Source organism: Pocillopora verrucosa, chromosome 5, assembly GCF_036669915.1.
Source record: "Pocillopora verrucosa isolate sample1 chromosome 5, ASM3666991v2, whole genome shotgun sequence".
Taxonomy (NCBI): Eukaryota; Metazoa; Cnidaria; class Anthozoa; order Scleractinia; family Pocilloporidae; genus Pocillopora; species Pocillopora verrucosa.
Window position 1 is genome coordinate 28,003,209 of NC_089316.1, and position 27,533 is coordinate 28,030,741.

At 38.0% G+C, this 27,533-nt stretch overlaps 3 protein-coding genes across 3 annotated transcripts; 2 read left to right on the forward strand and 1 right to left on the reverse strand.

The window, feature by feature from the left end:
- The first annotated feature begins 872 nt into the window (after positions 1-872).
- Positions 873-3,338, forward strand: LOC131773401 (uncharacterized). The gene is made up of 3 exons (XM_059089383.2): positions 873-1,074; positions 1,185-1,450; positions 1,646-3,338. Exons 1-3 carry the CDS (start codon positions 900-902, stop codon positions 2,702-2,704), a joined length of 1,500 nt encoding a protein of 499 aa, XP_058945366.2. The 5' UTR covers positions 873-899; the 3' UTR covers positions 2,705-3,338.
- LOC136280848 (uncharacterized) lies at positions 3,315-4,887 on the reverse strand. The gene is made up of 4 exons (XM_066166586.1): positions 4,637-4,887; positions 4,323-4,545; positions 3,725-4,245; positions 3,315-3,338 (listed from the first exon to the last, which is right to left on the reverse strand). Exons 1-4 carry the CDS (start codon positions 4,850-4,852, stop codon positions 3,315-3,317), a joined length of 984 nt encoding a protein of 327 aa, XP_066022683.1. The 5' UTR covers positions 4,853-4,887.
- Positions 4,871-27,348, forward strand: LOC136280995 (tetratricopeptide repeat protein 28-like). The gene is made up of 7 exons (XM_066167100.1): positions 4,871-4,932; positions 12,852-13,005; positions 13,994-14,155; positions 14,418-14,495; positions 20,436-20,503; positions 21,699-23,886; positions 23,986-27,348. Exons 2-7 carry the CDS (start codon positions 12,909-12,911, stop codon positions 25,491-25,493), a joined length of 4,101 nt encoding a protein of 1,366 aa, XP_066023197.1. The 5' UTR covers positions 4,871-4,932; positions 12,852-12,908; the 3' UTR covers positions 25,494-27,348.
- The last annotated feature ends 185 nt before the right edge of the window (positions 27,349-27,533 follow it).

Consider the following 27,533-nt stretch of genomic DNA (forward strand, 5'->3'; position numbering starts at 1 on the left):
GAAGGTCTTCTAGGAGCTTTAACAATTCTCTCACCGGAGGAATTATACGTGATGTCAGTAACATGGCGTTTCCTCACCTCTTTGTCCACTTTCAACTTATTTTGAAGACTAGAAATAGCTCTATCTGCTTCTTCCGCGATTTCCTTCAACTTTCTCTCACGACGGGAATCCGCCATTTTCACAGTGGATTCCTTCTCGAAGGATTTTCTACCAGTCCTTTTGGCGCGTACTTACCCATTAAATGTAGACTGTACACATTTACTACGCATACAATACTTCCCATTGTAGACCTTATACATTCTTTAGCAGGAGATTGGGTTGGTGGCTTAGCATAATGTCGAATGGTACAGCTCACACACAAATGGTGTAGCGTTGCGTGAAATGGCTCAGCGTAATGTAGAATGGTACAGCGTAGACACAAATAGTGTAGCGCATAGTTAGTAGTAGTAGTAGTACAAATAGTGTAGCGTTAGGTCGAATAGCTTTGCAAAACATCAGATGCTCTATCTGAACATTAAATTGCTTAGTATTACTTGAAATATTTCGATGTTGTGGCGAATCGTCGTGGCGTGACGTGAAGGCCATGCCATTCCTTCATTAGCTATGCTATCTTACAGCTGATCCTTAAGCCATCTTTGTATTTGCTGATCTATACGACATTGTATTTTTGGTGGTGACGGCCGCTAAGGCATCTCGCCGAAACCACCAAAAATACAAACCACAAATGGAACAGCGATCTGCTGGGGGCATGACGTCATCGAATGTGAGGACTGACACGAAACCATTACATGGCGTAGTCGCTGTATGGAATTCGCCTTTGTCACGGCCCGCCATCTTGGATTACGTCATTGAATATTGTACATGACGTCGAGGCCACGCGTGGTAAGTTCACAAACAAAATGGCGACTAGTAGCGATAGCGTTGAACTCGAATTTTGGCACAAAAATATAACAAAAATACCCAAAGTTACAAACTCTTTTGTTGAGGATTTTGCTGAGAAGAACCTACCGATCAAAGCCACTGTAACAAGAGGATATAAATTCTTTCACGAAGAATATATTCACGATATTGAAGGTGAGCCTCGTTGACCTCGTGGTAGCTTTCTTTGTTTGACTGTCTTTCCAATATTTTGTTTCTGTGCTCAGTGTTTTGAGTTTTAACTCTTTTTTCTCGGTTTTTAACAGTAAAACTTTGCAAGGAAGAGGATTCAGGAGTAGTGGCTCGGGCTAAATGCTTCAGAAGTATGAAAAAGAACGAAGATCCTCACAAGTTGTCTGTTGTGTTCGAGAGCTCCTCTATTGAGGCTAGCATCAACAAGTATATGTGTAGTTGTGCTGCTGGACAAGGTCTTTGCCATCATGTTCTTGGATTGCTCTATACTCTTGCCCATTTCCAGCTATTAGGCTTAAAAAGTGTCCCGCCAATGGTTTCTAAAACATCAAAGGCACAGGTAAAATTTAATAATAATAATAATAGATTTGATGATAAACAATAAGAAAAAACAGTCATTAATGTATAGAGATTTGACTGTATCTTACCAATATTTTTCCTTAAAAACTCCTTTTAATCACACTGCTGTTTTTAAACATAACACAATAAGCAATTTTGAATTCATATAGTATATTTGTATATTATTTTTTTGCAGAGATGGCATATCCCCAGTCGTAAAGAGGGCATTAAAGCAAGGCCAGTGACAGATTTGATTATACAAAAGTCAAAGCCAAAAGATAAATTGCATGAACCTAAAAAGAAGAGAAAGGTGTGTGGTGTGGCAAGCACGATCTACAAACCCTTCCAGCAATCATTAAGTAGCCTTGACTTGACTAGTGTGCTGTCGCCACAGTTTGAAAATCTCAACAATCAACCTGGATTTATGAGAATATGGGAAGATGAACAAAGTGAGCCTCCAATTTTAGTAGACTCGGCCTTTGGAAAGGTGCCAAAAGGCTGTGTCATAAGCTATCAACAGCCATTGAAAGTTAAGAGCAATATTAACATACAGCTACCTGCATTCAACTTTCCATCTTTAAGCTATCCAGATACAGTGCTCAATGAAAAACAAGACCTTTTCTTCAGCTCCCTTGCAATATCAGGTCAACAGTCTATTGACTTTGAAATGGAGACAAGGGAACAGTCAACTACAACAGCATGGCATGAACTAAGGAAGTTTAGGCTTACAGCTTCAAATTTCAAAGATATATGCTCAAGAAGAAAAGACCATGAAATCCTTTCTACGCGTTTACTAAAGGGAAAAGTAATCCAAACTGCAGCCATGAAATATGGGATACAAAATGAGGGGGTAGCTGCTGATATGTACAAAACACAGTTTGGCAGAGACACTCACCTAGTAGGTTTTCTTATAAACCCATGTCTCCCACACCTAGGCTGTAGCCCAGACAGAAGAGTGTTTGACGACACTGAACAACATCCATGGGGCCTGATAGAAATAAAGTGCTCTCCAGCAAGTCATCTGGATAACCTTCAGTATTTAAAGTTTAATGAACGAAATGGGTCATATTCATTGAAGAAGACACACAAGTATTATTATCAAGTTATGGGATGCCTTGGTTTAACAGGAAGTCAGTGGTGCGATTTCTTTGTTTACTGCAAGGACGAATTTCACTGTGAACGAGTATATTTTGATGAACTTCTCTTTTCTGAAATGCTGGACAAACTGAATTTATTTTTTTTGATTATCACCTGAATACATGTGTTCAATAATTTATTGTATGTCTCTTATACAAAATAACTTCGTGCCTAAGTAACAAGCTAATTGTGTGTGACAAAGTTTGGTGGGAAGTGGAGTAAAGACATTTGAATCAGCATTCTTAAAATGTTAAAATGTAACAAGTCAAACCTAATTAGACTCAGAACTTGTTCTAGTAATTATCATTACACAGCTGTTTGCAGAAATTATTGCCACAACTTTAAAAACATTGGGTTCATGATTGGTAATTTAATAGTTTTTGTATTTTTTCCAAAAATACAATACTTATGATAATTCAGTTTCATTTAAGCCTATATGTCTGTAATATATTGTAAGCGCCATAATTTTTACAAACAGCTGTACATATTTCATTGTTTATCATGCATTCAAATACTGTGACTAAGTTGGGTGTATTTCAAGCCATTTAATAGTTTTTTACTGTTATTAAACAGAACATTCTGTACAAACATGATAAATAAAAATACATGAATGACTTCAACAGGTTTTGTATTTAAACCCCAAAAGGGCATTTTTATAATATTTGGCAATAATGAAATTTGTGAATAAATGTAAAGTTATTAAATTCATAATTTTTTTTTCCAAAAAGCTAGTTTGAAAGCTTGCATTGAATCTGTAAAACAAAAATAGTACTAACAATATAATTTTTACTGGCTCAAGTAAATTCAACAAACCTGATTGCTTAACAAGCTCCTTGTCAGAAATACTTCCTTCAAAAAGAGAACTTACATGAATAATTTCCCCAGATGGAGATATTACAACATTGCCTTTGTAAGTTGTGTGGCTCTTATATGATGAATAGCAATTGCTATTCAAAACCATACTAGATGGTGCTTGTACCTTGATCTCTGAGGCATCAATAATACCACGGCATTTAGGATATAACAATTTAAAACACTTAGGCATATGTTTGTCAATTTTTGCCCGAGAGGGCCATATAGGAATGGTTCCCAAAACAAAATAGAGAAAGTTAACCCAAGAAATAAAAACTCTACTCACAGTTGAAATAGAAATATCAAATTCACTGGCTAGTTTCTCATTAAAAGTACCCAGCCTCAGCTTAGTAATGCATATATAAAACTGATCAAATAAGCTAAGTTTGCATGTCTTGAGAGTGTCTCTCATGTTACTTATATCTTTCCCACTTTTTGCTCGTGCTCTCTGTACTTGGGACCATGAAAACATACTTTCAGCTGTGGGTCTAAGGGCATTGAAGGTACTCACAAAAATAGCAAATGACGAAAAGCCAGTATGGAATCTAACGCGTTTGTCTGACATCCCTTTCAGTTGTCTGTAAAAAGATTGTTTTGAAAGCAGCTGTTCTAATTGTTCGATACGAGCTTGCGCTGCCTCAAGTAGCTCTTCTACAGGCTTTTCGGGTTCAGTAAATAAATAATCATGTAGGTTGACAGTAGGTGTTATGATTGTGGTGTCAGTAGTTACGGTGGAGTCCTCCATGTGGCTGCTAGTATCGATGACATTTTCGTCTACGCTTGAATCTTCGATGGGCCCAATTTCGACTGTGGGAATGTAGAAAATAACATGTTTAGAAATATTTAGGGCGGGCCTAAAGTACGATTTCATAAAAAATAAATACCTGTAGAGGAGATTGGCTGTATATTATCCACGACATCAATCTCGGTTGTGTTAGTACGTGTTGTGCATTCGCGTTTCGTTGGTGACTTTCGTTTCTTTGATAAAGTTGTCCATTCAAAAACGGATGGTACAGCACCATTAACGAGTACACTTTTTCCTGTTAGCGTTTTTTTTATATCTGTGGGTTTAAAATGATCAGAGCAAACTCTTGTACTGTTGGTTATCTGAAAGATATCGGAAAAAATATAAGGTTTGCTATATAAACAACGCTGAAACGACGCTAAACTGAACTATGATATATAAAAGGCCATTTACCTTGAAGGACCGGCCGACATCACGCTTAATTTTTATAATCCACTGTCTTCTTAAGTCTTTGTCTTTCGGGAATTGATGAAAGGTTATATTAGACTGCACTTTTGATCTATTGTTATTGCACTTAGGAACACAACAGTGATCTTTGTTCCGCATGATCGCTCGAGTGTTCAGTGTGTCAAGAACCACGCGTGACCTCGTTTTCATGCCAAAAAGCATTACGTCATTTTCAAGATGGCGATACCGTGACAAAGGCGAATAGTCTTCACTTCGCTTTCCCGTAAAGCAGAGCCAATTCGGTAAGTTTCTCCTCTTTTTTCACTGCTGATATTGCACTTATTCGTTGTCGTTCATGAAAGCGTCAATATAATAGCAACGAGACTGAATTCTACCACGGTTTCGTCTACGACGATTCGCCACAACATCGAAATATTTCAAGTAATACGAAGCAATTTAATGTTCAGATAGAGCGTCTGATGTTTTGCAAAGCTATTCGACCTAACGCTACACTATTTGTGTCTACGCTGTGCCACTCTACATTACGCTGAGCCATTTCACGCAACGCTACACCATTTGTGTGTACGCTGTACCATTCGACATTACGCTAAGCCATTTCACGCAACGCTACACTGTTTTTATGTACGCTGTACCATTCGAAATTACGCTGAGCCATTTCACATAACGCTACACTGTTTTTATGTACGTTGTACCATTCGACATTACGCTGAGCCATTTCCTGCAGCGCTACACCATATGTGTCTAGGCTGTACCATTCTACATTACGCTGAGCCATTTGACGCAACGCTACACCGTTTGAGTACTATATTGCAAATGAGTGCTAAGCTATTCGTAATTGAGCTAGTCCATTTCACAATCCCATGTTTCAACTCAACATGGGCTACTAGACCGTTTCTCATTTGGCTAAACTATTCATGTTTAGGGTGTTCTGTTTCACGAAGGAAAACTAGACTGTCTTTAATTTGGCCATGCCATTGATTCCTTTATTAGCTATGCTATCCTGCAGCTGATCCTTACACCATCTTTGTATTTGCTGATCTATTCGATATCCTTGTATTTTGGTGGTGACGGCCGCCCATACCATGGGTACACATTTCCAAATGCCCTAACCTCATTTACCGTTGAAGAAAGATCCAAAGACCATTTTACTGTGGTTACCTTGTCGCTCGTCGTATTTTTAACGTCCGATGAAACTGCCTGTCAATCTGCGAACTGTCACCAACCTTCGCTATGAAACGTTTGACATCTTTCTGCACTGTGGCATCTTATCCAGCGGTTCAGTTGACAGTGAGTGTTGCAGTCAACGTAGTTTTGTATACGGAAAGTCGTCACGCAATGCAAATCATACAATGGAAAGTTATTTTTTAGGGGGTAGGGGAGGGGGAAAGTAAAAAGACGTCACTCTGCTGCTAAGCTTTTTTGTTGTTGTGAACATCGAAATCTCTTACATGTAAGTCGCGGAGATCGGGCCTTTGGCTAATACTCGTTGAAAAGCAAAATTTAATACCTGCTAAAAATAGTAAGCCTAAGTAAACAAAACCTGGTTTATGCTAATTACTCGATGCCTATTGTTTGCTTAGAGGTGGGGCTTCGGATTTTGTTTTTCACAAATACACTAACTGACACGGTCAGTGTCACTGTCAAGTCGCTTATTGGCGGAGTTTGTGGTTACAACAGTAGAGATCGAATGCGTGAACCGGAAATTGTTCCTTTACTTTCATGCACCAAGAATATTGCAGGTCATGAGTCGGCTTTCAAGGTTACCGGTCCTGAAGACGAGATCGACCTTATTTTGTGCCGAACGCACATATGTCGGCCCCTCTGTAGTTTAAGGTTTTAAACGGTAGTTGGGTCTGTTAATGTTAACAGTGGTTAATAGTACCACTCCCTTATGCAAGCCCCACCATTGGGCTTGCATAAGGGAGTGGCATTTTATGAGTGGGCTACCACAGGTATCCCAGTAATTAGACTGTCAGATGTAATCTTTTAGTGCATTGTAAACTGAGCAATACTCGTAGTCAACTGAACCGTTGAATAAGATGCCACAGTGAAGAAAGATATCGAACGTTTGACAACAAGATGGTGTTCGACAGGGTTGGTGGTCTCATCGGACGTTATCATTTATACAGACCTAAATACGACGAACGACAAGAGAATCACACTAAAATGGTCTCTGGATCGGTCTTCTGCGGCAAACGAGGTTAGAGCATTTGGAAATATCTTTCTATGTACATTTTCCGGCCTCATATGGGTTGAAACATATAAAAATATGTGTGACTCGCGACTGGAATGTTGACCGCAAAAGGTCAAATAACTGCATTTTAACGGACTTTGAAAAGCTTTTGTATCGCTCTCAATCATTTGCCCAAACAAATTTTTACAGTTATATTGAGAACATCTTTTCGAAATTCAACCACCAAAAGCTTAATCCATTTGAAGGTTTAGCACATGGTGAATTAATTTTATTCACGAAGTATTTTTTACTGAAGAGAAATGTTTGCTTTCGAAATTAAATTATTTTAAGCGCAACGAAGAGCGCAATGTTTGCAAAAATCATTTTGTGAGGTCTTATGAGATCGAAAAAGAAGATTTGAGTGTTTAAAAGACGAGATAGTGATTCGTTTTTGCACGCGAAACCCTCAAACTCGTGCTATAATTTGCTGCTAAAAATGACGATTTTAACGGAATTTCGTTATCTGTATTTTTCTCTGAAATAAAAAGATATTTTGCCAAAAAAAGTATCCAGTGATTTTAGTTATAGTCTAGCCTATCTAACATTAAAATAAGAAAGAAATCGAATTTTCCACCCTTGCCGCGTTATGTTTGATTTTTACCAACAAGCGCTCTTAACTACCTTGGACTTAATCCAATCGCGTGTTTATTCGTTGTAAACAACCTGCATTTTATAAGGTATTTCACAAACAGTGGGCAAAGACCAGATAGGCAACAAGGAGCCCTCTCTCAAATATTATCCTTTTCTCTTGGGAAATGTATCTTCGTTTGGTCGAGATCGCAATATACCTTTGGTTAGAGTCTATTAGAGATACAACAGAGTTTCAGTTTGCTTTTCGTGGTAAAATTACATGGAATTATATTTTTGAGGCATCTAACTGTAGACGAATAATTTTAATTTTCCAATATTCCCTAGTAGAGACTCGTGCTCGAATGGTCAGTAAGAAGTTAGTACTGGCTTTGGAAAAAATGATCTACACGGTACATGCATCTCAGGCAATTTTTAATTCCAGAACAATTTATTTCCTTGTTCCTCTACATTTCTTGAATTTTTTCTACGTGAAGACAGCTAGCGAGGATTTTATGATATTTGAAAAACAGCCAGTCTAGATTATCAGGATAATTAAAGTTAGCATCAAAGACAAATCAATTCTGTGCACAAAACAATGTAAACATGAAATAATTGCAAAAACAATTAGTTTAATATACATATTCTGGTAAACCACAAACATCAGCACCTGTACCAAATTGAAATCCATATCAACATACATCAGCAAGCATTGGTGTATATATTTCATTGTTTTTCTTGTCATAAGTGTCCAGTTGAACTAACTGCCAGCTTCACAAATATGGATGTCGGTTCAATTGAAGGAAATTGAATAAAAAACTTACATATTTTGTAAGTTTTGACCAGTAATCCCCATTTAAATATCAGATAAGAAAATCTTACTTTGGTTTTGTAAAAGTTGTTTCTTATTAGAAGGGATTCACCATAAACTCTCTCCTCTTGTGGAGACATGGTGGCCTTATGATTAGTGAGGTGGAGTCAGGGTCGAGAGGTCTGCATTTGTAACCTGGCCTGTGCTGGACTCAGGGTCAAGAGGTCTGGGTTCCAGTCAATGTGTTGTGTTCTTGTGCACTCCATTTATACTCCACCCAGGAGTATAAATGGGTACCAGAACTTAGTCAGGGGAACCTGATGAAATGACAGGAGGGAAGAGGGAGGGGGGGTAACCATGGGGTGGACTGTCATCATGTCTAGGGAGGAGTAATAATACCTAGTTTTTTTTTTATATATTTTATTGTGTTTTTCCATTTTACATTAAAAAAAAAAAAAAAAAAAATTACAGCAGTATAAAGTAAATAAAATTGTATAAGGTCAGTAAATAAATAAATTAACAAAAATATTAATACAAGGCTACCCAAGGTAAAGTTATTTCAACTGAGTGATTGTAAAAGTTTTTCTCATTTCATTAAGTCTAGGTTTAGTTTTTTCTTTTCTTTAGCTAGGTATTCTTCTATTCTGAAAATTTTTTTAAGGTGCGCGAGGAAGATAATAAAGCTTGGTGTAATAGATTTCTGTCTGCAGAGAAAGATGGTCTGCTTCGCTATTAACATGATGTGATTTAAAAGCATGAAGTGGTTATCGACATCAAATAAGCCAAACATAATATAAATTTGATCTGTTAGATCAGGAAGCGTTTCAATACCGCATTCATGTAACCAACTAGAGATTTCTTTCCAGAGGGCTCTAGAGTGTTCACAAAAAACAAAAAGATGTTCAAGGGTTTCCTTGTTCTTATTACAGAATGAGCATGAAGGTGACTCAACCAGTTTAAGCTTAAATAGTTTAGAGTTAGTAAATAATATTCTTTTTAAGATTTTGTACTGAAAATCTCTCGTATATGTATCTAACGCGACCTGGAAAGGCAAACTGTAAATCTTATTCCACACGAGCTCAGAATCATGAAGCATTTCGTTATATCTCAACTGTGCTGTGGGGGTTTCACGCAAATCAGACATATGCGCTTCGTAAAACGTTTTGGTGTCCATTTCTGATAAAGACACTTTAGCAGAATTTAAAACCAAGTTATAATCCTGAGGGTCGAAAGGGGGAGTGTGTGGTATCGCCTTAGATTTTAGCTCTTTCTTCCAATTGACAGGAATAGCGTCTATTAACCCATGCCAGGAGAGGAAGTTCCTGGGTTGGATATTCTTAGACTCTAAGTCAGACAACGTATAAAAATACCTATTTGACTTCACCATGTCACAAATTTTATGCAATCCAGCCTCAACAAGATCGGAGTAAAAACACAATTTTTTGTTAACCAAGATGTTCTTGATTAATACCTAGTCGCTTCATGTGAGGAATCCAGGATTATAAGCTTAGGGCCTGGATGGGCTACTCTTAAATACAGACTTTACCTAACTACCTACAGCATCTGGTTTAAATAACTTCAATTGCTGCTGTTACAAATTATATGAACTTGCAACATACAGATGATGATTTTTGCCCAATTTACCTCAGTCAATTAGGACTGTCTTTTGTAAATCTTGAAATTTTCAAACATCCAGACAGAGGCGGAGTTTCAAAATAATTTTAAAAAATCCAGACAGAGGCGGAGTTTTCTATACTAATGTCTGAGCACTTTGTAGGCTTCCTGCCATCTGGCGGGACGCGTAATTAAGCACACAGTGGTAAAGGGCCTTTCCGTAGTACCTACAAGACGCTGACAAAACTTTTTCTCTCCACCGAAAATCACATCAAAATTTGTCCTTGCTAAATTTCAAGTGTGATGCGCGTATCAGCACCCCCCGGGGAACCCCTATATATAAGAGGGCGAGGATGCGCGCTGGGAATTTCGAAAACGACCCTTATAACATTATAAAAGGTACCTGAGTCCGTGTGGGAGTGGCAACAACTGATATCTACCCCTATAAAGTACCAATTTAAACACAAAAAAATTGAAAAATCTCAAAAATAAGAACTTCTTTATCGATGTGCTCAAGAGGCTCAAGTCAGATCATTAAAATCGTCCTAGTGCTTATTAAATGCTTATTTCAGGTATTTTATTGAGCAAAAAACACCCTTAAAGGTACCAGCTAAGTCTCTGGCAGTCCACTTAAGTTTGAGACACCGTAAAAGGTACCAGATCACTGATTTTGACCCCTGAAAGGTACGACAAGCATCCTCGCCTATTTCCGATCGCCTCCTCCCCCACCTGCCCCACCAACCCTGTCAGCACCTAAAAACAAAAGATGTGATTTGCCAACTACGAGCTGTCAGTCTCACCTCGTAAAATTCACGTAAACTGGTTATTTACTTATGAAAACTTTAGGCGCTGATCTGTCAGATTTTTATGCGGAAAAAATCTGTCCTGCTTCGAGGTAGGACGGCTGTACTTTTTTGTGCATAATTTGGTAGGGATTAAAATAACTCTACGTCTGCATTTGTTAAACAGAATATTCAAGTGCATAAAGAACTCGATGTGTGCACTTCTAGTGCATTAAGTATTTTTTTGTAACATAGCCAAAGATCTTACGATGTCTACTGTTCAAGCCTTTTTCTCTTTTCAAAGAGGCATCAGAATTATTTTCATGTCAAATTTGCAGTAAACTGCTTGCGTGTCATCCTTTGTTTTCAAGGTGTCCGACCAGGTATGACTGAAAATGGCACCTCACTTTGATAGGAATCCTTTTGTTGTTGCTTCTTACTTCCTGAAATTATCACTTGAAATTCGCTCGGTAATGTAAAAAAAACCAACAACAACAACGCGAGTAATACATATATATCCAAATTCTTTTATCACATGAAAAGTTGTAGGACCTGATAGCATCTTAGGGACGTACCATTAGATTTTTTATGGGGGGTATTGGGGTGTTGGGCAGTAACCCCTGAAAAAATCGAGCACGGGCTCAATGGAAGAAAACAAATAGTGCAATTGGCAAAAGACCCCCCCCCCCCCCCCCCCCCCCGCATCAAAAATCTAATGGTCCGTCAATAAGGTACCTTTTACGTTTTCCAAAATGGGTTTCATTTCCGAATGAAATTAATTTCATGCCGCGTTTACATGCAAGATAATTTAGATTATAAAAACAAGTATTTACGTCCCTGTTCTATGCTTTCCTCGCTCCTATAGAGGATTCATACAGATATGAGCGTCGTACCGCGTTTACTTTACACAGGTACAACAGGTCGTCCAGAATAAGTGTTTCGTTCTGGAATGAAAACCTCAATAAACTCATTCAGAAATGACTCGTTTCGAATAATTTTACTCTGGTATCATGTGGCAACCGGGATGAACTCGTTTATGAACAAAACTCATTCCGATATCATGTAAAAGGCCCCAAAGAGTTTTTATTCCCAGAGCATCATGCTTTGCTTTCCTGCCAGAACACTATAAATTTCAATAGCGTTGAAGCAACAACCCGCTTTGAACTGCTACGCTGCCACTGAAACAACGATTACTGACCACAAAAGTAACATATTGTAATATTGTCAATTTAACATAAACAAAAATCTTCACACAGGGTAAATATTCATTTGTGTTGGTATCAATTATTGCGTGACTAGCTTCTGATATAACTGGAATAGGGGAAAACACAACGTAAAACCTGGGCTCTCGGCAAAAAGTAATACCCAAGCGTAATATAATGACCGAAACAGCTTATTGGTCTTTTAAAATCATAAATAAACTAGGTAAGAGTGTTATGTTAGATTTTTTTACAAATTGTAGTGATTTATGCCTCGATATGCTAATAAAAGGTGGCGACAAGTCGGCACACCATGTATATTTCATAGTCGCTAGCAAATAAATTTTGCCGGACTTTGAGTTCGTCTCACGATAGAACAACACAATTACACAAGAACATTTTTACAGTAACTTTATAACCATCCTTTTGTCTTTTAAAAGCTAGAAGCTCAGTAGATTCTCTCATATTGGTCATTGTTAAAACTGTCTTTGTTTTGATGCTACTTTTCGACATAGAAAAAGTATGTCGGACAAAAATATTCACCAAAAAATAAATATTTTTTTGCCAGCCTCAATAATGTCAGGGTATTAAGTTTAGATGTTAAAACAAAGGATTATGCCGATAGAAATACCGGAAGTCAAGTAAATTCGTTACATGAGGTCACACAACTCGGGTAATATATCAGAGTGAAAATTTGCATATTTGAGCGGTCGAACGAAAAAAATCATTTCTCAAAAACTAAAATATATTTTCAAAAAAAACTGCACCACAATTATTAGGACATATTGGGCTACAAAATATGAAAGTAGGATAGAAAACGAATTTGGGCGACTTGCCGCTGTTTGTCTGATGCATGTTGACATTAGCTCTTAATTGGCTTCTGATTTTGTGTCTATGTATCCCTCCCATTCTCAGAAGGGAAAAAATATTTATTTTGCAACTGGGTAATGTGTTGAGCTGATGTTTAAACCATTTTCAATCACCTTTCTTTCAGGCCAGGATGACTTAAAAGAACAACTTTTTAAGAAGCATCAGTCTTCTTACAGTTGCTATGGCTACAGGAAGAAGTTCAATTAAAGTTCCATGTGAAAATGAAGACTTACCTGACAAAGAAAATGCACCAGATTTTGACGAGGACACTTTACGAGGTGAGCTAGGTTCAACTTCGGCTTCAGTTATTGTTAGAACAATTTCTCTTCGATCAGTTTCAAGAATGCAAGCAGATGTGGAAAAGGACATTTACAGTGTATGACCACTTTAAAGGATATTTGGCCAGTCATGACTCTCTTCTATGATTACAATATGCTGTTCATTGAGAAGATCTATAACACAGAAACTTTTGTTATTTTCTTTTCTAACAGTTCAAAGCAATAACACAAAGTTATAATAAGTTAAGACTATTTGATCATCATATAACATCCATTGTGTAAGTTTGCATCATAGGTACCATCATCATCATCACCATCATCATCACCATCATCTTTCTATTTTAATGAAACATAATCACTTTGAAACCTTCAACATTCCCTCCGTTCTCCTCGAGCAACCCACAGGCATTTGATCTTCATCCAAGCCAAAGAGGGTGGGGGGGGGGAGGGGGTTTTAACCCTGCCTGACTGGCGTTAGGGAATTTGAATAAAAACTGTTCACATCTAATTTCCAGTAGAGTACAAGTGTTAATTATGATTGAATATGGAGGTGTTTAAGTTAGATAGTGTACTTTCACTAACAAATGGCTCAGAAGAAATAAGGCTTTAAGGTCTAGGTTTTAAGGTTTGGTCAATTAGTTTTTAAAGCTTGATCAATTAGTTGAAAGTGAAATTGCTAATTATTTCGCCTTTTACATAAGATTGTGTGGGGCATTTGAACATTTTATTAATTTTGCCCAGGGAATAGGAATTTTAGGAATCTCCAGGGGTTTGCCTCGAATTGAGTGACGCTTATAATTCTCATCATTATTCTTACCCATGTTGTCACCTACATTGTTAGTATCATCATAACTATTGAAAATCTGCAGATTTTAAATCTCCAGATCTTGGCAGCTCTGACTATACACGAATAATTATTAACTACGACCACAGACTTTGACAATCATTTTTTAATTTTTTTTCGAATTATTTTATTTTTTCTTTGCAGCCACAGCTGATGTTTATAGGAATGAGGGTAATGAAGCCTTCAAGAAAGGAGATTGCATCAATGCTATTCATTTTTACACCAAAGGAATTAAAATGAACTGCAATGACAAAGAACTGAAGGCCAAACTGCACAACAACAGGGCAATTGCACATTCTAAACTTGGTAAGATGATGAGAGCTTTAATATGCATTTTTTTTTCTATGTTGAAGCTATTGAGTTGTCAGTAGTAGTTTTCTGAAAAAGGTGATGATTTTGAATGCATGCCCGGAAAAAATTTACATCTTATCTTGGCCTCTCAAATATTCAAAGAAGTAACCTCTTACCCCAGATATCAACGAGCATCACAAGTTATTCCCAAAATTATAGTAATGGTAGTTGGTTTGCAACATGTATGGTTAATCAGAGATATTTATTTCAATAACAGGAAATCACCAGGATTCACTAAGGGATGCAGAAGCAGCCATTGAGTTAAATCCAACTTTCCTTAAGGCAATTGTGAGAGGTTAGATATGTTAGCTGTACTATAATAATAGTAATAAAAAAAAGAACTCAACACTCTAAGGTTAAATGAGGTTAAATGGAGTTCAATCTTGTCTCAATTGACTTTAATTAAGAGGTCAAGACCACCCTGATGTACATTTGAATCCAGCTCTTGACTGCTACGCCATTACTTCCATTAATCATGATGAGAATATTATTTTGAACGGGATGAAGAACTCAATGCGGAATGCAAAGCAAAATTTCAGCATGAATATTTTAGTTCCTTAAGTTCAATGAGTCACAGGTGTCAAATATGTTAAGAGCGTGTCCACGAGAGCACCGGACAGTCGTGCTACATGCCATCTCACCGATTTCAATGAAACTTTGCCAGTTTAAAGGGTCTACCCCAAAACTCAAAAAGACAAAGTGGTTTCTGTTTTGGTTTTTTTCTGGGGGGATAGACCACCCCCTCGGTTTTTCCTTAGTTTTCACCAAGAAAATCGCTTCAAATAGGTAAAATGTATGAAGCTCTCATTGCGATGGTATTTAACCAATTACTTTGAGGATTTGCACACATATTTTTACATCCTTAGTTAATGCCTGCTGCGAGCATCAGTCAGTTTGATCGACGGCTTGTCAATCAACAGAGGCAAATATACGACTGTGTTTTTAGACTTTTCGATTCATCTAAATATTTGACAACTTTGAGGTCAAATATCTCCCGTTGCCAGAAAGCTATAACACTAATCTTAATTACCCTTTATAACCCATCATTTCATCTCTGAAAATCATCAAAAAAATCTTTGAGCACTACCGTATTTTTGTCTTGGATACCTTTTAAAATCTGCGACTTTGACAATTTTCTCTCAACTACACCTGTCACGCACTTCTTGCTCTAGGCGGTCACTTGACAAAATAAACCTACATTTTTTAGCTCTTTATACAAGATGATTGATCAAGAAAGGTGAAAAATGTGAAAAACTTTCGAGAATTTTGTAGGAATGGAAAATTTCACGTTTAGAGAGATGCATGTAGACGAAAAATCAATTGGAAAATCGAAGCGTTTCTTTCTTCAGTCGTTTATTACTTTGAAGATTTGCTAAAAATCAGCAGATACGGCTTTTGTATGGCACAAAACTGTGTATGACTAAAAACTGTGCTTCTATTCCAAAAATAAAATTCAATAGAGTTGTCGTTGTCACTTACCGCCATCGAACATTTCCATGCAAAACTCCGCTAAGCTAACATCTGTTATGTGACCCGAAGACTCTCCGTAGGAATTATTCAAGCGCGTTGTTCATGCTGTCTGCTAAATAACAATTTCAGAATAATCTGCAGCTCTCTATGATTATTTGCCTGCTTCGATTGTAAAATATCTGCACATTTTTTTCAAGCATTCTATTGCTACATATAAATCCACATCTCTCTAGATCGAGTGTTGCCAGGTTTAATTGCGTGACTTGTAAAATTTTAAAAAAAGAATGAGCCAGCAGTAATTTGACGAGTAGGCTTCATGCAAATCTCCCTTGATGAAATCCTAAGACAGTTGTTTTGGTGAGCAAAGACAATAAATATGAAAGAAAAGTGAGATGCAAATGTCTTTTTTTTTTTAGCTTAATAGCAGCTGTACCCTCTCCTGCAGTCTTCGTCTAAATTTTGCAAGGTCCCTCCTTATCTTCTGCCTTGTTCGGTCAGCTAGATCATTGGCATCGGCCTCTCCGTCCTCATTCATATTTACAGAGGGGGACCTCATCAATAAACCAATTTTTGTTACGGCAGATAACCGGCTGAAGTATCGAGTGATTTGCTGCTGTATCAACCGGTCAGTCTTAGACAACATTTCTGGCTGGTGTCGTCTCTAAAAACTCTCTCGATATTTGGCAAATCACATTAGAGGCGGTTGCCTTACTAGTTTCCTCCCTTGCCCAGCACACGTCTAGGAGATGATTCTCTGCTTTCTGAGAAAAGGTGGCTGTTTTTTGTATTTTCCAAAGAGCCCATCCAAAGTCCACTTGGCTAGTTAAGGATTGTTCGTCAGAATTTTTACCTGAGGTCCGACCTTGAACGTAGCCATCCCCTATAGAATGGCAAGCCGGTCTTAGTCCATTTCCTCTTGATCTTATCCTAGGCGGAATTTTTTGTCGGCTTCACGGTGTTTGTCTTTGTCAGGATACATTTGGATGGCAGCCAATGACTGAAACGTCTTGATACATCTTTCTTTTAGCAAGAATATCTCGCTTTCTTGTTCTGTCTATGACGGATTGGGTATAGTTCTCGCGATGACCCGCGTTCAGAAATCTGTGCACGTTGCTGATAACCACCCGGTTCTACGATTAGTTTGCGGAAGGTTTCTAATGTGATGAGCCTAGTGAGACCCTGAGGTGCTTCAAACCGTGCCAGTTGGTCTGCGCTATAAACTTGTCGCAGTTCTTAAGTCAGAGGGAGGATCGCCCACCTCTATCTATGAAAGCTCCTCTACAGTACCTGCGTATCCCTAGCAATCATATGATATAAAGTTCATCTCAGCCACAAATCACCAGCTAGGAAAACTGATGTTCAGATAAGCGCTCTTCTTGCCCTTCTTCCTTATTCATTGCCGACTCTAAGATAGCAGCTACAGTAGGCGTTCTATTTAGGTGTACAGTCACCTTGCCGCCACCAGGAAGACTCGCCACCAGCTTTGATTTCTTCTGCCATCTGCAGATTCATCTCTCTCCCACTTTATGTCTCCGATTTTTATGAGGAGGATACTGGCATTTACGAACCCGAAGGTCTGAATCTCACACCAAGTTGTGCACGATATTTGAGGTACATCGTGAAATCGCGGCCTTCGTAATCTCCAAATAAGCTAATACGCGCTAGAATAAGCTCCATCTCGGACGAAACGCATGTTTGGGGTACACCGACGTCTCTCAAATGTTTTTTTTAAGCTGTATACCCACGAATTTAGAGGTATGAGCTGTTGCCGTCCCTGTCCAGCGCGAGAAAAATAACATTTGGTCCTACAGTTAGTTGAACTCTTTTTAAAAAGAGTTTCAGAGACGTTTCAGAGATGTCTATCTTTAATCGGCTGTCACAAAAAAATGACCCCCACTTAAATTTACTTGGAAAAATGAACTTACCAACTCCTTGTTGAAAAAATTGGAATTCATCTGACCGATACGCGGGCTTTTTCCTCGGGCTGCTATAAAACAGTTCATAAATTGACTAATGATTAAAATGTTTTGAAATACCTTTCGGAATTTGCCTTTTTTTTCTGCGTGCAAATCAAGGGTAAACAAAGTTTTTAAAACATTTGACTAGAATTTCATGGAGTTCACCTCGATAATTTTCGTCGGCCAGAGTCAAGACGCGCCAAGGTAAGCGACATCGCCCTCCAGTAAAATAATTTTCCAAAGAATAAACGTGGCACGCGTGAGGAAACGCACATTTTTTTATCATTGTGATCAAAGCCCAATGATGTACCTAAACTGGTACTTACGGTATCAAACCATTGATTATGACAGGATGAGCTTAATTTTTCTGTCGAGGTTGACGTGATTTCACATTAAAAGCGTTTTTGACGGAACAAACTAGTGAGCATCGCTGCACGAACTGAGAAAGTAAAAACTTGTATTTATCTCCCACGCGTTTCGTCTGACAATAGTAGACTTCATCAAGGATTTTTCAAGTAGGGTAAATAAGCTTTCTCATATACAAATAGTAAATAAGTTGTCTCTTTGCTATTGAAGCCAATGGATAGAATTCGCCAGGTGCGCCTAAGGTGTTATACATGCGTGACATTTTCCGGACGTTACATGTACGAGTACCTGATCCGTTTGAGGGTCACAGATTTAGGGTAAATATTTCACCCCTCAACATCACGCAATGTCTCTAGTTTATAGAGGTCTTAGAACGTTTCATTATATAGAGTTGCCTTCTGCGGGTAGAAGGCTACAAGCGAATTTCTCAGGCGTAATTGCCTTTGATTTCTCAATTGATGTTGTCGCAAACACAGTTTTTGGGAGTCACGAGACAAAAAAAACTTATCAGGACCTAGTTTCATGTTCTAATGGAAATAAATAGCAAATAAAAACACATTTTCTTGAGAAATAAAGTCACAAATGACGGGGGTTGTCTGAAACAAATAGTGATAGAAAAGGATTTCAGTTCTGGTCAATATTGACTTTTCATGGCCTACTTCCAAATCTGAGGGAACGCGCTGAGGGAATAAAAAAACATAAATGTGTGATAATGCAAGCAAGAGAAAGAAAATCCAAATGAAGAAAAAAGAGAAAACATGGGAACCCGTGTTGCAGCGTGCAGATATCTTTCGAGACAGACCTTCACACACCTAAGCCCGACACCACCCAGAGAAACTCGAAAGAGTCCTGTATATGAACTAGCTCGCACGTGCTCGCAGAAAAGGCCATGACAATCAGCGAAAATAATAGCAAATGCAAATGATATTTGCAGTCAAAAAACAGGAAAATAAGATAACAGAAGGATTAAGAACTTTCTAGAAGTGTCTTCTTGAAAAGAAAAGATGAACAATTTTTACTTCTCATGAAAATACTATTTCTATACGTGGAATTTCTTGATGGCGGAAAGTGGAAAAAACATTTTCCAGTCTTATTTTCTGGAAACATGGCGTAGTTAATGAATTTATGGGGCTATTGATATTTCCTATCAAATAAGGGGGGCAGAGTTTCCCGTCATTCGCGGTATGGAAAAGCCGAAGTTGTTACACTCGGGAACTTGTACGTCATCAAGCAGGCGGCATGTGACTTTAAAATCTCCTCTACTGTTACAGTTTCCTTATTTTAAACTGTGCGATAATGATAATAGACGATCAAAGTATAGGCTAAGAATGTTTTTTTCTGTACAAGAGCCCTATGTCCTGATTTTAGCAAATCTTCAAAGTAATAAACGACTGAAGAAAGAAACGCAACGATTTTCCCATTGATTTTTCGTCAACATGCATCTCTCTAAACGTGAAATTTTCCATTCCTACCAAAAATCTCGAACGTTTTTCACATTTGTCACCTTTCTTGATCAATCATCTTGTATAAAGAGCTAAAAAATATAGGTTTATTTTGTCAAGTGACCACCTGGAGCAAGAAGTGCGTGACAGGTGTAGTTAAGAGAAACTTGTCAAAGTCGCAGATTTTAAAAGGTATCCAAGACAAAAATACGGTAGTGCCCAAAAATGTTTTTGATGATTTTCAGAGATGAAATGATGGGTTATAAAGGGTAATTAAGATTAGTGTTGTAGCTTTCTGGCAACGGGAGATATTTGACCTCAAAGTTGTCAAATATTTAGATGAATCGAAAAGTATAAAAACACTGTCGTATATTTGCCTCTGTTGATTGACAAGCCGTCAATCGAACTGACTGATACTCGCGGCGGTCATTAACTAAGGATGTAAAAATATGTGTGCAAATCCTCAAAGTAATTGGTTAAATACCATCGCAATGAGAGCTTCATACATTTTACCTATTTGAAGCGATTTCATTGGTGAAAACCAAGAAAAACCGGGAGGTGGTCTATCTCCCCACGGAAAAAACCAAAACAGAAACCAGTCTGTTTTTTTTAGTTTTGGGGTAGAGCCTTTAAACTGACAAAGTTTCATTGAAATCGGTGAGATGGCATGTAGCACGACTGTCCGGTGCTCTCGTGGACACGCTCTTAAGTCACTATCTAGTTGTTTTAGAAAGAAGGATCAGCACCTAACTCTTAGTGTTTTTGTGGGAGTTGTTGATCCCAATTTAAGTGTTCTTAGAAGTTTCAGTTGTCTGTAAAGCTAAATAAATCTAACTGAAACCTAATAGGGCCTGTTTATTCTTTTCCATTTAGTTTTTTTTGTTTTGTTTTGTTTTGTCTTTTTTTTTCTTCTGGTCTGTAATGATTTCAATGGTTTCAGGTTCTTTTCTCAGAATTGAGCTACAGTAATAGTATGCTTCTTTGTGTTGTTGCCTACAGGAGCCACTGCTTGTGTTGAATTGAAGAGATTTGAAGGAGCAATCACTTGGTGTGATAAGGGACTAGCTGTATCCTTTGAAGGAATCTTTCATTTTTAACCGTGGGTATTAAAAAAAAGTTTCTATAATTTGATGTTTTAAGGGAGAAAATACAAAGAAGGGTATTAATTATGATGGGAACTTATCAGTTCATATACTTTAAGTGTGTGTGATTAAAAACATAGGAGAAGTTATGACCTCATGACTTATTAATGAAATTACTCCTTTTAGTCAATTTGATTTAGTTCTTCTATCCATGCCAATAACTGGTACATTAGTTTAAATAACCCTTTAATTTCCCAGACCAAATTAGTAATTATCCTTACTGTCAACCATACAATTCTTGTAATGTTAGTACAGAGAATTCAGTATTGCATCAACTGACTATTTTCAAATTGATATATTTTTTTTTACTCTCAACACTTATCTGATTGATATTGTATTGCTATTGTAAGGAGAAATTCTCTTTTGGTCACTCACGGGGGTTAAAGGGTTAGAAGACTAATATTCATCTAATTTATACATAGTACTTGGGTAGATGATCTCTCTAAAGCAAGCCAGAACAAAAAGCTCGGTAATGTTTACATATTTTATGCAGATTTTCTTGCCTTCGACCTTTTTTCCACTACTTAGAGACTCGGAAACTTTCGTTCTGCTTTCCTATGGACAAATAAAAATTTTAAAGATATGTGTTTGTGTTGCAGACTCATTTCTTCCACTGCTGTAAAACATTTGTCTGATGTTAAAGCTATATTAATTTAAAAATTGAGCAAGTGCTGCTCAGTTTTTGGAAACTAAGGATTAAATCTAGATATTTCACTTTAAATTTTGAGGCTGTAGACAGAAAAAATATTTTTTGAAGTGTAGATTTACTTCATAACTGACTTTAAGACTGAATGTTGATAAATCATCTACCTTTCATGCAAAGCCCTCCTAATGGGCCATTTTATAGTCGTGTACTTAGTTGCCAAGCCTTTTATTTGGAGTGAGGCTGAAGGTGACCTTGTTATGATAGAGACCAGTATCTAGAAACGATAATAACAAAGTAGTTTGCATTTAAAAAGCAGCAATGTTTTTATCATAACAAGTTCAGCCTTTATCATCCCTCTTGTTCAGAGGCTTGGGAACCAAACACGCAAATGTTAAAATGGACTATTACATATCAATATGATCAGGAACATAATCTTTTTTGTTTTTCCACATTTAACCCTTAACATAAAACAAGATTGACAAAAACAATAGGATCTTGTTGTCATTAAGACCTCAGTCTTTCAGAGAAGTGGGAGATAAGTCCATGGAGGAAAAAGATCCTATTAGTCATGACCACGTTAGTGCAAGTTCAGGTGAAATCAAGAAAGTCATAGACTTCTATAATTGGGGAGAAGAAGCCATAGAGTACCTAAACCTATATCTTAAAAAAGCTAAAGAAGTAGGAGACAAGCTTGGGGAGGGTAACGCTTATGGCAGTCTTGGCAATGCTTATCACCGTCTGGGTGATTTCAAAAAAGCCAAAGAGTACCACAACCTACATCTTAAAATAGCTAAAGAAGTAGGAGACAAGCATGGGGAGGGTCGTGCTTATGGCAATCTTGGCAATGCTTATGACATTCTGGGTGATTTCAAAAAAGCCATAGAGTACCACAACCTACATCTTAAAATAGCTAAAGAAGTAGGAGACAAGCATGGGGAGGGTGGTGCTTATGGCAATCTTGGCAATGCTTATCAAAGTCTGGGTGATTTCAAAAAAGCCATAGAGTACCACAACCTACATCTTAAAATAGCTAAAGAAGTAGGAGACAAGCATGGGGAGGGTCGTGCTTATGGCCATCTTGGCAATGCTTATTCTAGTCTGGGTGATTTCAAAAAAGCCATAGAGTACCACATCCTACATCTTAAAATAGCTAAAGAAGTAGGAGACAAGCATGGGGAAGGTGGTGCTTATGGCAATCTTGGCAATACTTATCAAAGTCTGGGTGATTTCAAAAAAGCCATAGAGTATCACAACCTAGATCTTAAAATACCTAAAGAAGTAGGAGACAAGCATGGGGAGGGTCGTGCTTATGGCAATCTTGGCAATGCTTATTACCGTCTGGGTGATTTCAAAAAAGCCATAGAGTACCACAACCTACTTCTTAAAATAGCTAAAGAAGTAGGAGACAAGCATTGGGAGGGTGGTGCTTATGGCAATCTTGGCAATGCTTATTCTAGTCTGGGTGATTTCAAAAAAGCCATAGAGTACCACATCCTACATCTTAAAATAGCTAAAGAAGTAGGAGACAAGCGTGGGGAAGGTGGTGCTTATGGCAATCTTGGCAATGCTTATCAAAGTCTGGGTGATTTCAAAAAAGCCATAGAGTATCACAACCTAGATCTTAAAATAGCTAAAGAAGTAGGAGACAAGCATGGGGAGGGTCGTGCTTATGGCAATCTTGGCAATGCTTATTGCCGTCTGGGTGATTTCAAAAAAGGCATAGAGTACCACAACCTACATCTTAAAATAGCTAAAGAGGTAGGAGACAAGCATGGGGAGGGTCTTACTTATGGCAATCTTGGCAATGCTTATCACCGTCTGGGTGATTTCAAAAAAGCCATAGAGTATCACAACCTAGATCTTAAAATAGCTAAAGAAGTAGGAGACAAGCATGGGGAGGGTCGTGCTTATGGCAATCTTGGCAATGATTATCAACGTCTGGGTGATTTCAAAAAAGCCATAGAGTACCACAACCTACATCTTAAAATAGCTAAAGAAGTAGGAGACAAGCATGGGGAGGGTCGTGCTTATGGCAATCTTGGCAATGCTTATCAACGTCTGGGTGATTTCAAAAAAGCCATAGAGTACCACAACCTACATCTTAAAATAGCTAAAGAAGTAGGAGACAAGCATGGGGAGGGTCAAGCTTATGGCAATCTTGGCAATGCTTATCGCCGTCTGGGTGATTTCAAAAAAGGCATAGAGTACCACAACCTACATCTTAAAATAGCTAAAGAGGTAGGAGACAAGCATGGGGAGGGTCTTGCTTATGGCAATCTTGGCAATGCTTATTCTGGTCTGGGTGATTTCAAAAAAGCCATAGAGTACCACAACCTAGATCTTAAAATAGGTAAAGAAGTAGGAGACAAGCATGGGGAGGGTCGTGCTTATGGCAATCTTGGCAATGATTATCACCGTCTGGGTGATTTCAAAAAAGCCATAGAGTACCACAACCTACATCTTAAAATAGCTAAAGAAGTAGGAGACAGGCATGGGGAGGGTCAAGCTTATGGCAATCTTGGCAATGCTTATTCTAGTCTGGGTGATTTCAAAAAAGCCATAGAGTACCACAACCTAGATCTTAAAATAGCTAAAGAAGTAGGAGACAAGCATGGGGAGGGTTGTGCTTATGGCAATCTTGGCAATGATTATCACCGTCTGGGTGATTTCAAAAAAGCCATAGAGTACCACAACCTAGATCTTAAAATAGCTAAAGAAGTAGGAGACAAATCCTTGGAGGCAATGGCCTACTGTTCATTAGGATGCGTTTCTGAGTTGCAAGGTGGACTGCCAAAAGCCGTTGAACATTACCAAGCTAGCATAAGCTTATTCAATTCCTTGAGAGTACTTCTAAAATCTAAAGATGAGTGGAAAGTTAATTTTCGAAATCAGCATCAAATGGCGTATACGGGTTTGTGGAGAGTTCTCGTAGAACAAGGTAATGTAGATGAAGCCTTATTTGTTGCTGAGAAAGGACGAGCTCAAGCTCTAACCGACCTCATGGAATCCAGTTTTCGTGGTGGAACAAGTCACCATAAGGGAGAAGATGAAGATTGCGCAGTTTTAAAAAACGTTCCATCAAACACTGTCTTTCAGGCAGTGGACGAAGCTAACGTCAATCTTTGGGTTGTGTCCGAAGGAAAACAAGTTCAGTTAAGACAAAGTAAACTCAAAGGTTTTGTTTCAGAGAATAGTGGATCTAGCCAGTCCTTTGAGTCGTTCATACTCGGTGTCTATACACAACTTGGTGTTCGTTCTAATGTGAGATGCGAGGATCGATCTTTAGATGCTTTGAGGGAGGGCCGTTCAAAAGTGGATGAGAAAACCAAAGAAGCCAACCCTCAACCTCACTTCCAACAAGACGGATGCTTGAGCAGTTTGTATGATATCGTTATGAAGCCGGTGGCTGACTTGATTCAAGGGGATGAGCTTCTCATTATTCCTGATGGACCCCTGTGGATCGCTCCTTACGCTGCATTGAAGGATGGTAATTCTAAATACCTGTGTGAATCGTTCACAATCCGAGTCGCTCCATCGTTAGCAAGTCTTAGACTCATTGCCGATTGCCCAGATGATGATCACAAAAGCAGTGATGCGTTACTTGTAGGAGATCCGTGGGTATCCGAGGTTACTAACAGCGAGGGAGAGAAAGTCCTCGAGCAGCTTCCGTGTGCTAAAGAAGAAGTAGAAATGATCGGAGAAATTCTGAATATCACGCCAATCACTGGCAGAAAAGCCACGAAACGTGAGGTGTTGAAAAGACTCAGTTCCGTTTCCTTAGTTCACTTTGCGGCACACGGATGTATGGAAACTGGCGAAATTGCTCTTACACCTGACCCAGACCGAATATCTTCTGTGCCTACCAAGAAAGAGGATTACATTTTAACGATTCGAGATGTGTTGAATGTTCAACTTCGCGCTAAACTTGTTGTGCTCAGTTGCTGCCACAGTGGTCGGGGCGAGATCAAGGCTGAAGGTGTGGTTGGCATTGCGCGCGCTTTTATGGGGGCTGGTGCTCGGTCTGTTGTGGTGTCCCTGTGGGCGATTGATGACGAGGCTACTCTCGAGTTCATGAAATGCTTTTATCAACACCTTGCAGAACGTAAATCTACAAGCAAGTCACTGAACCTGGCCATGAAAAGCCTCAGAGAATCAGATGAGTTCCACGACATCAAATACTGGGCGCCCTTTTTGCTGATTGGAGATGACCTCACGTTTGACCTGATGGCATATGAAAGAGAAAATTTGAATAGAAAATCAAATAAATGAGAAAATTTTATTTTTCATCTCAAAAGAATGAAGTAGGAACTTGGAAGGTTTAAATGTTTCTCTATTTTAAACAATTTTTGGCTATTTTTCTTTACTTTTTACTTTTTTGTTAAATGGAACTTGAGATGTGCAACTTTACTATGGTGAAGAAATAAACCAGTCTATTTCATTATATTTTGATCAGTGGAATTGTCATTTTTTCTTACTTTAACAAATTTAAATGCTTGCGAAGAGAACGAAATGCAACAAGGCCTCTGTTATGAACGAGGTTTCCATTTCCACCAACATGTCACTCAGCTCTGTTCCTGTATTACAATCACTTGTATGGAAAATAATTTAAAGGTTATTTCTTTTACCCAACCAGGGCTTTTCCACCGGATTTTAATTACCTATGCTCTAAGCTTTTGATAAGCAAAGAAACAATTCGTCATTTGCAAAAGTTGGCGAATTTTTATTTCCAAAACTTTGATTAAATATGTATGTGAATTGAATATGTGAATTGATCTTAGACCGTTTTCTACATCATAAATTACTTTGTTACAATTTACCTTCATCTTTACAAAAAAATTGATTACCATTTTCAACTCAATCCATTTTAATGCGATCTAGTTCTGTCAGTGCCAAGATTGCCATTCTAAGCTTAATTTGAAGAAGTAAACATCAGAGATGATGTTATTAAATTTACTAACCATATGTTAGAGACATTAGACCTACTTTTAGGGGTGTAGCCAGCCTCTAGTCCCGTAGGCCCGGCCTACAATTGTTTTCTGCCCGCTTGACTTTTACTAAAAGATAATATGACTCTTGCAAATGTTGAAACAAAAACTGAAATTTGTGAGGGAAGAGGCTTACATTTAGTCAAAAAGCTGGCTACAACCCTGTTTTCAATCAAACGAGTCTGGCCAATTTTTGTCCGTTTTACCAAACACTTCTCCGTTCGTTTTAAAGAACGACGACGGAGAGGCTAAAAATTGTCCATGTAATCTAAACTAGGAAAGAGGGACGCAGAGTTCACTATAACTAAAGTTTCCATAGGTGTGACTTTTATTGTATGTGACATGGAATTTGTTGTTTCTAGTATGACAATATTTACGCTCATAAATGAGAGAAGCAGTTAACGTAAGCCATGTAGTCCTCAATGGGAATTATTTTGGTGAAAAGGCTCATTAATTACTGCAAACCTAGTGCGTAGTTGAAAACGTTCAGGGCTTCAGGATAAAACTTCTAATTGTTGAAAATCACCTCTTGAAATTTTTTCATCGCTTTAAATTTACCTCAGCATGATTTGAGGATGTCTGATAATATGCGTGGTTGAATATAATGTAACTAGGATTTTAAAGACATGCTAGGACAGTTTCAACTAAACATGGTTTGCATAATGTCAGTGTATTTCGTGTGAAGTGTTTTGATGCCATTTTTTTTTTAAGTTGAAGATAATTGTTCATTTATCTTAGTTTACATTAATTAACTCATGAACTCCCAAGTTCTGAAGAAAAATTCTCCCAACTGATAAGAATGTGTTTCTCTTTGCTGCCGCTTGTTCCGAGAATTCGATGTAACATTATGTTTCTAGTAAAAGATTATCCTCCAGTTTGGATTTTCTCTAATTGTTATTGACTCCATGTTTGTCGGTTTATTAATACCGTGAGGAGAATTTAAATTATGATCAGTCTTGGGAGTAAATGGGTTCATTTTAGCGTCTCCGTTTAGCGCATATTTTACTTAATGCCTTGAACAATTTAATGCAGTTTCTATTGTGCTTATTTTTTTACTTCTTTGTGTAAGAGAAATATACAGTGTATAAAATACAAAAACTGCGTTGATTTACATTGTCTGTCTTCATATTCTTAGGATGCACGTAAGATGTAGAGAAAGCAGATCCTATGGGGACTTCAATACTTGTTTTGATCCGTGCACCAAGTTGATAATGTGTACAGCTAACAGTGTACTAACATTCCATGTTTCAAGCCCCCGCCCACTTAACAAAAGCGCGTCATCTCTTCGATTGTGTCTCTTCCACTGTCTATCGTTCTCCGTATT

Coding starts and splice junctions, on each gene's coding strand:
- LOC136280848 (XM_066166586.1), bottom strand. CDS start 4,852: ATGCTTTTTGGCATGAAAACGAGGTCACGCGTGGTTCTTGACACACTG. Junction 4,546..4,636: donor ATGTCGGCCGGTCCTTCAAG/GTAAATGGCCTT, acceptor GATATCTTTCAG/ATAACCAACAGTACAAGAGT. Junction 3,339..3,724: donor TTGATATTTCTATTTCAACT/GTGAGTAGAGTT, acceptor TTTGTTTTACAG/ATTCAATGCAAGCTTTCAAA.
- LOC131773401 (XM_059089383.2), top strand. CDS start 900: ATGGCGACTAGTAGCGATAGCGTTGAACTCGAATTTTGGCACAAAAAT. Junction 1,075..1,184: donor ATATATTCACGATATTGAAG/GTGAGCCTCGTT, acceptor GGTTTTTAACAG/TAAAACTTTGCAAGGAAGAG. Junction 1,451..1,645: donor CTAAAACATCAAAGGCACAG/GTAAAATTTAAT, acceptor ATTTTTTTGCAG/AGATGGCATATCCCCAGTCG.
- LOC136280995 (XM_066167100.1), top strand. CDS start 12,909: ATGGCTACAGGAAGAAGTTCAATTAAAGTTCCATGTGAAAATGAAGAC. Junction 14,496..20,435: donor CCTTAAGGCAATTGTGAGAG/GTTAGATATGTT, acceptor TGTTGCCTACAG/GAGCCACTGCTTGTGTTGAA. Junction 20,504..21,698: donor GGTGTGATAAGGGACTAGCT/GTATCCTTTGAA, acceptor ACATAAAACAAG/ATTGACAAAAACAATAGGAT.